At 38.9% G+C, this 13583-nt stretch overlaps 1 protein-coding gene across 7 annotated transcripts in view; it reads right to left on the minus strand.

Annotated features, from left to right (window-relative positions):
• The window catches only part of Eya3 (EYA transcriptional coactivator and phosphatase 3), a 104857-nt gene that overhangs the window by 26223 nt on the left and 65051 nt on the right, over window positions 1-13583 (minus strand). For all 7 annotated transcript variants that reach the window (XR_002818407.1, XM_004642878.2, XM_023702974.1 and 4 more), the window contains 4 exons: window positions 13236-13321; window positions 8038-8221; window positions 4843-4982; window positions 1329-1412 (listed from right to left, as the gene is read on the minus strand). Coding sequence is in view for 6 of the 7 variants with exons in the window: in XM_004642878.2 (XP_004642935.1) it covers window positions 1329-1412; window positions 4843-4982; window positions 8038-8221; window positions 13236-13321 (494 nt within the window). In the remaining variant the exon portion in view is untranslated. The remainder of the gene's footprint in view (window positions 1-1328; window positions 1413-4842; window positions 4983-8037; window positions 8222-13235; window positions 13322-13583) is intronic.

Here is a 13583-nt window from a genome sequence, read left to right on the forward strand (position 1 = left end):
CTTGCTTAAGCAGGCCCTTAGTCTGCTGAGCTATCTTGCTGGCCCTAAAATATTTTTATGAACATCTTAGTAATACAGTTCATGTCAGCTGGCCAATAGAGAGTAAAAGCCTGTGGAAAACATTTTTTAGAAATATCAATGATACCACAAAACAACTGGCAGTTTTGAGATAGTGAAGGTGGCAGATATTTTTATAAAATTTTTAGAATCAACCTTGGAGTAATTTAGTGTAGAAATACCAGTTATTTTTTTGAGACAGGGTCTCACTATGCAGTTCAGGCTGGCTTTAAGTTCACTTTGCAGCACAGGCTGGTCTTGAACTTGCAACAATCCTGCCTTAGCCTCTGGAGTGAGAAATACCAGCAATCATCTTCTCAAAACAGCTCAGGTTTTGCTCTTGATGTTCACAGTGATGATTAAGCACATTAAATTTTGTTTGGTAAGTTTAGTTCCACAAAGCATGTTATAGTTTAGATCTAGAATGTCTCCCAAAACTCTCATGCTTGGGAGAAGGGCTTTTGGAAAGTGACTGGACATTGGAACACTACACACTTCAGAAGATTCCTCCACTCATGAGTTGAGCACTGGAGTGTGCTGTGTGACCTGGGTGTATCTCTTTCCTCTCTGCTTCCTGACCACTGTGATCTGAAGTTTTCCTCTACCAGTCTTTCACCATGCTTGTACTGTCTTAGAGCCAGCCAGCTATGGACTGAGTCACCTAAAAACCATAAAACAAAGTAAATCACCCATTTAAGTTGTAGGTGTCAGATTTAGTGTCTCAGTGATGAGGAAAGTGACTAAGACAGCATATAATCTATTTTAGAGCATTTCATCTGTTTGTTTACATCTGGCATATATATGTTGCATTTGCACTATTAAAAGAGACTTGATCCCAGCATTCTAGGAGGTAGAGGCAGAAAGAGTCCAAGTTTGAATTCCAGCTGGCCAACTCAGTGAATAAGATGCCATTTCAAAATAAAAAAGGGCTGGGAGTTGTAGCTCAGTGCAAAGGCCTTGGAGGAAAAAGTGACTTAAAGTTTAAGAAATCAGTTTTTGAACACGTAAATCTAAGAGTTGTTCTGTTTTGAGACTTACTCCTACATTTCAATCTTTGTAACATGCTATGAACAATTTCAGCTCTCAGCTGGACCTAGGTCTGGTCTATACTTCATCATCAGCTCTACCTGATCATGTAGCCTGCCTGATGCCAGCCATCTGGTTAAACTTTACATAGTAAGTTAAAAACAAACAGGGTAAGATAGCAGTGCCAGAAAAAGCAATTTTTTTTCTTATTAGAAGAGGGATAATTAGGATGAAATTCAAATTACCTTGCCATACTTCTGGGCATAGGATCCAGTAAGAAGGGAGTGGAAGATGATGATGGTTTCATCCAAGTCCCATAGAAAAACCCGCTGTGGGAAGAAAATATTTAAAAAGAAGTATACTGATTACCTTTCAATCACAGTGAAATGAAATAGAACAGAAGGAAAACTGGAAAATTCACAAATATGTGGGGAAGAAATAATACAATCTTAAACTCAAATTTATGATCCTCTTGCCTCAGCCTCCCAGAGTATTGGGTTTACAGGTGCATACCACAACACCTGGCAAGAAAGTACTTCTTGTATCTGTGTATTCAAAGTGGTTAGGATAGATATATAGTTACATTCTCTTAATGAATACAGCAATTTGTTCTAATGGTGTTTATAAATAGGATATCATGTCCGCATCTTGTACAGCAATTAACCACTAGGAAGAATGTATGCAATGTGTTAATTACTGAAACTGTTCTACCAATTTGATTTGAAACTGTCTCATTGCTATTTGTTTATCAATAAAATTATGGAAAAAAAAAGAAAGTACTTCTTAGTTCATGCCAAGAGGTCAGTATTACCCTAATACCAAAGAATATACAGGATTCACACTTCCTAATTTCAAAACCTACTGTAGCATTTCAGTAATCAAAACAGTATGGTACTTGCATGAGATTAGACATAAAGACCAATGTAATAGGGTCTAGAAATAAATGCTCATAATGGTTAATCTATTTTTGACAAGGATTCCAAAATCATCCAAAAGGGACAAGAAACTTTTTTGTTGTTGTTTGTTTCTGTGGTGCTGGGGATTGAACTTAGGACCTCATACATGCCAGGCAAGTACTCTACTACTGAGCTACACTCCCAGATCAAGAAGGTCTTTTCAACAAATGGTGCTGGGAAACCTGGATAGCCATAATCAAAAGCACAAAGTTAGACCTTACCATACATACAAAATTGCCTTAAAATGAATCAAAGGCCTAAAGGAAACAAAAATCTCCAGATGTTGTATTCTTAGATATTATAGCAAAAACAGCAATAAAAGACAAATTTGTTTTTTTTTTTTTTTTTAATTTTATTCATTTATTTATGTGTGTGTGGCCAGCTCAGCCCACCAGGGGGCGGGGCTGGCTGGCATGTGGTGCTGGGGGATTGAACCGCGGTCCCTGTGCTCTGCCAAGCTTGTTCTAAGTAGGTGCTTTAGACCACTGAGCCATCTCACCAGCCCTAAAAGACAAATTTGATTTCATAAAAGTTAGTAATTTTGTGTCAAAGATACAAAAAAATGAAAAGATAACTCAGTGGGGACATAGCTCAGTGGAAGAGTGCCTTCTTATCACTGAGGTCCTCCTGGACTTGATTCTCAGCACCAAAAATAAATAAATCACAGGGCTGGTGAGATAGTTCAGTGGACTAACCACCTGCTTAGGCAAGTGCAGGGATGAGGATTCCATCCCTAGCACCACAGGCCTCGCTGGCCCTGCCCCTGGCATGCTAAATGGGCCACCAAGCCTGGGTGTGGTGACACACCCCTGTAATCTCAGCACTGGGGAGGCTGAAAACAGGAAGATCACTAGAGTCTGAGCTGCATAGTGAGATCTTGTATCAAATACATTCAATCAATCAATCAATCAATCAATCACCAGGAAACAGGACAAAAAACCAACCAAATAGAATGAGTGGAAAATATCTTTATATCACAATCTGATAAAGGATTAAGAATCTAGACTGTGTCATCCCAACGACAGAAAAACTCCATTCAAAAATGGGTCAAAGATTTAAATAAGTATTTGTCCAAAGAAAATGCATAAATGGGCAATAAACACATGGGAAGATCCTCATTTTTATTTATCTTTTTTTTTTTTTTTGTGGTACTGGGGATTGAACTCAGGACCCTGCGCTTGCCAGGCAGGCGCTTATTCTACTGAGCTATCTCCCCAGCCCAAGATGCTCATTTAGTCATTAGGGAAATACAAATCAAAACCGCAGTGAGGTACACTTCACACCCACTAGGATGGCTACTATTAAAAAAAGGGGGAAATAACAAATGTCAGTAATGATGTGGAAAAACTGTAACCTCTGTGTCCTGCTGGTGGAAATGTAAAACCATTGAAAACTTTGGTGGCTCCTCCAAAAGATGAACATAAAGTATGATTATGGAATTTCACTCCTATGTATATGTTCTAAAGAACTGCAAAGATGGACTCAGTTGCACATCAGTGTTCAAAGCAGTATTCACAATAGCCAAAAGGTGAAGAACCCTAAATGTCCTTGAAAAGATGAAGGGTATGAATGTGGCATAGACACAGACACACAAACACACACACACGTGCGCGTGCGTGCAGACACACACAGAGTTATTCAGCCAATGAAAGGAATGAAATTCTGACATAAGCTAACATGGATGAGCCTTGAAAAAATTATTTATCATAAGCGAAAGAAGCCTGATACAAAAGGGCAAATATCGTATGAGTCCACTCATTTGGGTTATCTAGAATAGGCAAATTCACAGCATCAGAAAGTAGAATGGTAGTTGTCATAGACTGGGAGAAGGAAAATAAAGAAATTATGGCTTAACAGGTACAGGATTTCTGTTTAGAATCATGAAAAACTTCTCAACATACAGTGGTGATGTTATACAACATTGCAAAATGGTTACAATGCTAAAATGAGTCCTCAGTTTTTCCCAAGAAACCTGTAAGAACTTTAGGTTTTTTTTTCTTCTTTTATTCTGACCCCAGTAAACAAAGAAAAAGGCTACAATTTTGATTTACTTATGTCTACAAGCATCCATCACTAGACTCCTTTCATTAAACAATTATATTATGAGAGGTTTAGAAAATTTAAGAATTTAAATTAAACTAAAACTAAATTAAAATGAACAAAATTAAATTGAGAAAATTGAAAACAAAAATTTATAAAATTAATTTCATAACATTAACTTACAAAATTATAACATCAAAACCCCACAATTAATGGAATTTATGTCTTTCTAGTCTCAGTAATACAGAAGTCAACTGTGTATCTATAGAAAATGCCTGTGGTGCTTGCACAACAGAATAAAAGTATCAACTGGAAGTTACCAGATTTGTATCTCAGAGATGTGAACTGAAAGCATGATAGTTCTCTCATTTCCCTTTCCAATTTCTAAACACAGAACAATATGACATCATTTGTAGCTTTCTCTACTTTCTGAATAAGAGCACTGTTGTTTTTATTCTCTGAAACACAGAGTACAGTTTGTTCTTTCCCTTAAAAAGTTACCTGGATACTTACATTCAGCAAAGCCTTCTCAGTGCTTTGGGGAAAAGCATCTGAAAGAGACATTTCTTCATTTTTCTTTTTACTTAACTAATTTAGACTCCTCTGTTTAGAAATTAAAGGGCATAAAATATAAATGCACATTATCTCTATGAGTTTCAGATATTGAACTTAAGAAGTAAACAAACAAACAAACAATAACAAACCACTCAACAACAACAAAAAAAAAGCCAAAATAGGTAACTCAAATGAATTTCTTCCATACTTCCAATTCACTGTCCTGGGAAGAACTGGCATCAGCTTTCCTCTTGCCCCGGTTCTTGCCAGTCATGTTTTTCCTGGACTGATCATCAGCATCTTTACTTGGTATAGTCTGGGCTAAGGATGGGCTTGTAGAAGGATCTCCTGAAGATGGAAAGCAAGACATACTGTAGCAGTCACAGTCTATGAAATCCAGGGCAGTCTCCTATAGGCGTCATCCCTGGGCCAGGCTAGCCTTGAATTAGGGAGTTCAAGTGATCCTACTCAACCTCCAAAGTAGCTTGCACTACCACCATGTGCTACCACATCTGGATTATGAAGTTGTTTTTTTAATTTTTATATTTGGTGGAACCGGGGATTGAACTCAGGCCCTTGCACTTGCCAGGGAAGCGCTTATTTTATTGAGCCATCTCCCTGGCCCCCCTGAAGTTGTTTTGTTGAAGACAAACATACATAATCACCCCCTGTCCAACCTGAATTTGCTCAAACTTCTTGACAAAGGTTTGTCAACTTGGCACAGCAAACATTATGGGCCAGGTAACTTTTTGTTGAGGGCCGATGTCTTGTGTAGAATAGGACATTTAATGAAACAGCATGCATACCCTGTACTCACTGGGTAGCAGTAGCATCCCCTACCCAGACAACCATGTAATGTTTCCATACACTACCAAATGTCCCCTGAAGGCAAAATTACCTTTGGTTTCATTTTATTTATTTATTATTTATTTGTGTGTGTGTGTGTGTGTGTGTGTGTGTGTGTGTGTGGCCAGCTCAGCCCACCAGGGAGCGGGGCTGGCTGGCATGTGGTGCTGGTGGATTGAACCGCGGTCCCTGTGCTTTGCTAAGCTTGTTCTAAGTAGGTGCTTTAGACCACTGAGCCATCTCACCAGCCCCACCTTTGGTTTTAAACCACTATGTTGGATCCACTATTTGAAAACTACTGTGCTAGATCCAAATTTATTTTTTAAAAAATGCAATAAAAACCCTGTAAAGACATACTCAGCAAAATTTAGACTGGGAAATTTTGTGGGATAGATAAGCTGAGAGGCTGGGGGAAGAGATGAGGGATTTACAGATAAAGAGATAAAATACAAAATATATACTCACTAATCACAATATATAGACCAATTTAGGATCCAATTTTCCCTTTCAAATTTTCTATTTGTTCACTGATTTTCTTTGCATGGTACTGGGGATTGAACTCAGGATCTTATGCTTGCCAGGCAGGGACTTATTCTATTGAGCTACCTCCCTGACCATGTTCATTAATTATTTTGAGACACAGTCTCACTATGCAGTTCATTTTGGCCTTCAACTCAGGGTGATCTGCCTATCTTGGCCTTCCGAGTACTGGGGCTGCAGACGTGTGCCACCACACCTGATCTCACTGATTCATTTTTAATTGATAAGAACTGCATACATTTATCATGTAAACATATTTTCAAATATGTACTTAGTGGCAAATGGCTTATATCCAAATTTTGACAAAATATAAAATGAAAAATAAAATTCAATATTTATAAGAAAATTGTTAATATGAATACCTTTTGCTTTATCAGACAGGGTAACAGTTTTGTGGTATGTCAATGAGTACTTATCTTTTAGAGAACAGTGCTTGAAATTTAGATGGGGAATTAGATTGACATATAAGTGAAACAAGATTGCCTGTTGAATGGGGCTGGGGAGATAGCTCAGTAGAATAAGCACTTGCCTGGCAAATGTAAGGGCCTGAGTTCAATCCTCGGTTCCGCAAAGAAAAAAAAAAAAAGATTGCCTGTTAAGTGCTGGTGTGGTGGCGCATGCCTGGAATCCCAGCACTTGGGAGGTTGAGGCAAGAGGCCAAGGCCAGGCTGGGCTACACAGTGAGTTCAAGGTCAGCCCGAACTACATAGTAAGAGCCCGTCTCAAAAAACTAAAGCAAAACAAAACAATAAAAACACACAACTGCCTGTACGGTGTTAATTGTTCAAGGTGTATGACAGATATGTAAGGATTCACTATGCTCCTGTCACAGCATTCACTGTGACAATGCTCCTTGTAATCATTTTAACACTATGTAAAATTTGAAGCAATGCACATCTGTATAGCCACTTACTTACCAGACTGAAAAAGACATGCTATACAAAAAATTTTAGTTGACATAGAACCCTGTACATACGCATCATCAATGAAAATTAAATGCTTCTCTTAAATAATGTGATATGATAGCCAACCACCAAGTTTTCACTGAATATATATAAAAAAGTATATGTTACATGTTTATTAAATTTGTATATAAACCTTTATGTGAAAGGGTTTTTTTTTGTTGTTGTTGTTGTTTTTTAATGTATTTGGTACAGGGTTTCACTACTCAGCTCAGACTCACGGTGCTCTTCCTGTTTCCAGCCTCCCCAGTGCTGGGATTACAGGTGTGCACCACCATGCCTGGTCTCCGTCGCTGGCTAAGTGCCTGCCTGGGGTTAGGGCCAGTGCAGCATGTGTGCTGAGGATTGAACCCCAGTCCCTGTGCTTGCCTAAGTAGGCGTTTAGTTCGCTGAGCTATCTCATCGACCCTGTGAAAGGTTTTTAACCTGGAAATCATAAAAGTATCTCAGAACTGTGAATGTCCTGAAATTATAGGTTAAATTTTATAGCTTTCCTCACAATTTTAAAAGGATTCAAGATATAGAAAGAAAGCCTATTCTGGGGCTCTAACAGGAATGGTAAAATATGCCCAGACCAAAATTGAGGTCCTCAAATTTTTTAGAAAATATGCCCAAATTCCGGTGCTCCCTCAGAGGCTGGGGATATAGTTCAGCCACATAAGCGCTTGCCTGGCAAGGTCATGAGTAAGATTCGTGGTACTGCAAAAAACCCCAAAACCACAAACAAACAAAACCCAAAAATCCTAAAGCATGTGTTCCCTGTAACAGGCATGTTAAAACTATGGGTGGGCAGGATAAGGGTCAAAAATACTGTCTTTAAAAAAAAAAAAATACTGTCTTTTTATTGTTAGTACTTTCCTCTTCTCAACACTGGATAGACATTCAGCTACCAGTGACCCATAGCCTGCTCCAAAGTTTAAATTTTCCTTACCTGAGAGGAATCAAACAGAATAGTGATAGTAATTTAGACCAGGACAAAATCTTCTTCACCATTACCTGAAAACACTTATTGGATGAAGTGCCTTTAAACCAGTTTTGTGAGCTATGGTACTTACCAGAAGAAAGTCTCTGTGCTGGTGGTGCAGGCACCATGACACTAGGTTTCTCTGCCTGGTAGGTGGTAGGTGCTAGTGTGGAATTCTCAGTATCACTGTTAGCCTGACCTGTGACTCCAAAGCTAGAGCTGGGGTAGCAGGCCTGGTATTGATTCTGACCAAGAATAGTATAGGTGGGATAGTCCTGTAAGCCAAAGGGAACAAGGGAGGAAAATAACTTTTAGAGGATACCTTCCATTTTCCCTTTTCTTCATAATTATATTCTTAAAAATCATTAATTTGACTCATTAATTACCTATCTAGTAGTCGATCAATGAAACCAATATTGCCAAAACTCATTGTGTAAAAACTTGAGTCCAAAGGAGGTACTTCAGGATAGGGAGAAGCCTGAGAGGAAGGGGTGATCCGAATGTACTCATACACATACATACAATGTTCTGTTCTCTAACAGCTCCTCCTCCACCCCTAATTTTCATGCATCAAGTTTCTAATGAGGATTTTTTTAAAAAGTTTTTGAGACAGGCTTTTACTATACAGTTCAGGCTGGCCTTGAATTCACTTTGTAGCCCAGGCTGGTCTCAAACTTGCAGCAATCCTCCTGCCTCAGAGTACTGAGAGTATAGGTATGCATCACAATGCCTGGCTTTGCATTGAGTTTCTAAAGACATTTCTGCATAGAATTTTTGAAGGAAAGCTTCTATTCTTTAGAAAATTTATAAATCAGTGCTCTAGACAGTAATACTTCTAAGGACAAATGAACTTTAAAAAGTACATTTCCTACATTAAAGTTTCTTAGAATGGAGACTGATACTCATATCCCACAACACACACTAGGGATTGAATTCAGGGCCTGTGCACTTTACCCAAGCACTCTACTCCTGAATTACATCATCAGCCCTATTTTTTTTTATTAAATTAAGTTTTCTTTAAAAATGAAATTTCCTTACAATATTGGGAAGAGACTTTGGTAGTTTCATAAGCACATATATATCAAAACTTACCAAATTATATAATCTAAATCTGTGCAGTTTTTGTATTTCAATTACTTTTTTTTTTGTATTTTAGGGAAGGGTCTACAGGGTGTTCAGGGTCTCACTACTAGATCAGACTTGTAGTGATCCTCCTGTTTACAGCCTCCCAACTGCTGCGTCAGCGGGTCCTGGGGGTGGGGCTGGCACGGCAGGCCTGGGGATTGAAACCCCGACCCCTGTGACTGCTTGCAGGTGCTTTAATCCACAGAGCTGTTTGGCTGGCCCTCAACTGCATCTTAATAGAGCTATAAAATAAAACTGAATACGATACACAGATCAGATATATACCTTTAAAATAGTTCCACTGACACTCAATAATAAGCAAGAGGCAGGAAGACAATAGTTGCCAGATCAAATCTTTGTATAGACATTGAGCACCTATTATAAATCAAATATAATTGTGTCTGTGTGTACTTGTGCATTGACAGGACACTGGAATACTAAAGAAAAGAATAAGTCACTTCAGCAGAACACAAAAGAAGTTGAAAATCTAGCAGGAAAGAAGGCTAAAAAATTGTAGTGAAAACAAACAAACCCTAAAATGGGCTGGTGAGACAGTTTAGCAGACTAAACGCCTGCTTAGGCAAGTGCAGGGACTGGGGTTCAATCCCTGGCACCACCCGGGGCATGCTGAGCCAGCCACTGAGACCAGGTATGGTGGTGCACGCCTGTAATCCCAGCACTGGGGAAGGTGAAAACAGGAGGATTACTATGAGTCCAAGCTACATCGTGAGATACTGCACCAAATACATAAAACAAACAAAACTCCCCTAAAAATATTTCTAGCAACTTGTAAAAAATTATATGTTAAGTGAGTGAAATGCTGAGGAAGCCAACTGTGAGGTATAATGGTTTAGATCTAAAATACTCCTCTAAAGTCTCATATTTAGAGGTGGGGTCTGGATGGAAGGGGAGGTCACTAGGAATAATGGGTTCTACGCATGTATGATCATCCCCAGCAGCTTCCCTCTCTCTTTGCTTCATAATGGCATTAAGTGAACAGCTTTCCTCTGCCAGGCCGTTTCTGCCTTGGAGCTAGCTGGGCAACCATGTGCCAAATCTACCATAATTATGAGCAGAAATAAACTTCCTTTTTGGGATACAGGTGTTGCGTATTTTGTCCCAGCAACTAAGAAATGACTAGCACAGGAGGCAAAAACATGAAAAGGCCCTGCAAAGCTTTTATTAAAGGGCCAAAGATGTTGAGTCTGTTTAAAACAATGGGTCCTCATAGGTCTGAATGACTGGTGAATACTAACTATATATTTTAGGCAACACTATATAGCTTGTCTGGGTTAGGATATGGGGAAAGAACACGAAAAGTGTTTAGGTGAATGACTTGAGAAAATGTGGCATCATATGCTGGGGCATAGTAGTGAACACCTGTGATTCTAGTACTCTGGAAGGCTGATGCAAGAGGATTGCAAGTTCAAACACAGCTGAGACCCTGGATCAATTCCCAGTAAAACACACACACACACACAAACACACACACACACACACACACAGGGTCTGATTTTATACATGTTGAACTTAAGAGAACTAGCAGGGAATTAAAACTACATAGAGATGTCCACGTCAGAAGACAGGATCAAAAAGAAGAGATATGAATGGGAAAAGAGAAAGTCCTTGTAAGAGTGCTAGGTACAAATGTAGGACTTCTAATGAATATTTGTGGACTAAACAAAAGAATAAATACAAGAATAGGAAAACACAGAAAGTGAACAAGAATAGTGAATGGTAACTGCAGCTAGAGTAAAAGATCTATGGAGATTGTGATAACATTAATTGCTGTAGAGAAAAATAACACACAAAAACAAAAACTATAAAACCACACCACTGAACAACTGGACTTAACATAGATCTACAGTGTGTTTTGTCTAACAATAATAGAACACACATTTTTCTCAAAAGCCCACAGGACTTTCCCCTAAACAGACCACTTCTTAAATCATAAAGGATGCTGAAGAGAACTGAAATAATCCCCTGAATACTAGTGGATCATAACAGAATTAAGCTAGAAATCAACAGAAAAATTGCTACAGAACTATGCAAACACATGGAGATGAACATATATTGTTGAATAAGAGTGGATCACAAAAGAGATCAGGGAAGAAACAAGTTTGTAGAATCAAGGCACAATGTAAGCAAAACATACCACAATCTGTGGAACATAATGAAAGCAGTTCCAAGAGGGAAGGTTACAGTTGTAAATGCACACATAAAAAGAATATAATGGTGACATTATGCCATATATTAACCACTGTTAATTTCCTACTAATCTTGTTTTGAAATTCTGTATCATTGTTTTTATTATTTTTCTCTCTTCAAGAGAAAGCAAGCACACAAGAGACAGATGAATAGATGATCCCAAATAAATAATCTGATGATGTACCTACAGGTCCTAGAAAGACAAGAACAATCCAAATTTATAATTTGTAGAAGAAAAGGCATTATAGAAGTCAGTGCTGAAATTAATGAAATTGAGACTAAAAAACAGTATGAATGAATGAATCAAAAAGGTTTTTTTCTTTAAATGCATTTAGTACAGGGCCTACAAGGTCTCACTAGGTAGACTGCACTTGCAGTGATCCTCCTGTTTTCAGCCTCCCAAGTTCTGGGATTACAGGCGTGGGCCACCATGCCCTGTGGTGCTGGGGATCGAAACTTGGCTGCTGTGCTTTGCCTAAGCAAGCACTTTAGTCCGCTGGGCTATCTGGCCCGCCCAAAAAAGTGGTTTTTGAAAGATAGGAAAATATATGGAGATGAGAAGACAGGAGGGAGAGAAGGGGAAGCGAAGTAAAAAGGATCAAGATGTGATATGTAGGGCCGGCCAAATAGCTCGGTGGACTAAAGCACCTGCTTAGGCAGACACAGGGGTTGGGGGTTTGATCTTCAGCATGTTGTGCTGGCCCTGTCCGTGGGGCACACTGAGACAACAATTGAGACTGGGTGTGGCGGTACATGCCTGTAATCCCCACACTTGGGACACTGAAAATAGGAAAATCACTGTGCGTCCCATCTACGTAGTGAGACCCTGTACCCCACAGACACTGTACTAAAAAAAAAAAAAAAAAAAAAAAAAAAAAAAAAAAAAAAGATGTGATATGCATATGTACCAAACCCCTTCAATTAATGTATTTGTTATATATTGCAAATATATACTTTTTAAAATTCTATTTTTTTGTGCAGGGTCTCACTATACAGTCCAGACTCATAGTGATCCTCCTGATTTCTGCCTCCTTAGTGATGGGATTACAGGCACGTGCCACCATGCCTGACTCCATCTCCAGCTCAGTGTGCCCAAAGGTGGAGCCGGTGCGGCATTTGGAGCCAGGGATTGAGCCCTGACCCCTGTGCCTACCTAAGCATGTGCTTAGTCTGCTGAGCTATACTGCTGGCCCTAAAAATACAATTTTTTAAAATGACAGAAAAAAAAAATCTCCTTTTCCCAACAAAATACTCCTTCAAAACACTGAGAAAGTTACTAATCATCTTTTTGTTCGGTTTTGGTAGTGGGAACTGAATCCAGAGCCTTTGCATATCCCTCACCCTTTCTGAGGCAGTCTTGCTAAGCAACTAAATTGTCAGCTGTCCAGTTAGTTCTTAAACTTGTGACCACACTGCTTCAGCTTTGTACAATGCTAGAATTTTAGATGCGCCACCATGCCCAATTTGTAACTAGAGAACTTTTAAGCATAGAGTTAATATAACAGTGATCAAGACCAAGTCACAAAGAAAAAACAAAGCAATGAGGCATTTAAAGTGGACATTACATTTATTCACTCTACAAGTCTTTTTGGAATGCTGCTGATGTGAATGTCAGGCACTTTTCCAAGCTCTGGGAATACATAAGTGATCAAAATAGAAAAATAAATCCCTAACCTTTGTGCAGCTTATTTTTAGTGGGGACAGAATATAAAGGGTAGAAAGCCACAAAGTAGATAATGTGGCAGACATAGCCATATTCCAAAGAGGCTTATCAAGGAACAAGAGAAACTAGATGGCAGTCTGAGAAGCCATCTAGGGTCCTACTTCTGAGGGTACCCAGAAAAAGGATACCCTCACAGCCCACACCATTTCTGATTATTTCTTAGATGACCATGGGAAGAAGACAGCAAGTTAGATGAACCAAATCAAACAGTGTAAACAAAAGAAGCGCTGTACCTGATTTGAGATGCTGGCGACTGCTGCTGCTGGGATATTGGCAATTGTGGAGGAAGTGGAGATCAGGCTGGCGTTTGTGCTTGAAGCTACAGGATAGAAAGGGTTAAGAGACGTTAACTAAAAATACTATATAAAAGGCTGAAAGACAGTGAAACTATATTACCATAAATGAATATATCTAAAAGGAGATAAAGAATACTGATAAAGGAAACAAATATTGTTTGCTTTTTGCATGCCATGCCTCAATTTAGACTTGCTTAGAATCAAATACTTCAATACCTTTCTGTTTCAGCTTGAGTTTTTCTTTAGCTCTTCCTATTAAAGTCCTAGGAGAATACATATATAATT

The sequence above is a fragment of the Octodon degus genome, unplaced genomic scaffold, assembly GCF_000260255.1.
Source record: "Octodon degus isolate 3935 unplaced genomic scaffold, OctDeg1.0 scaffold00163, whole genome shotgun sequence".
Classification (NCBI taxonomy): domain Eukaryota; kingdom Metazoa; phylum Chordata; class Mammalia; order Rodentia; family Octodontidae; genus Octodon; species Octodon degus.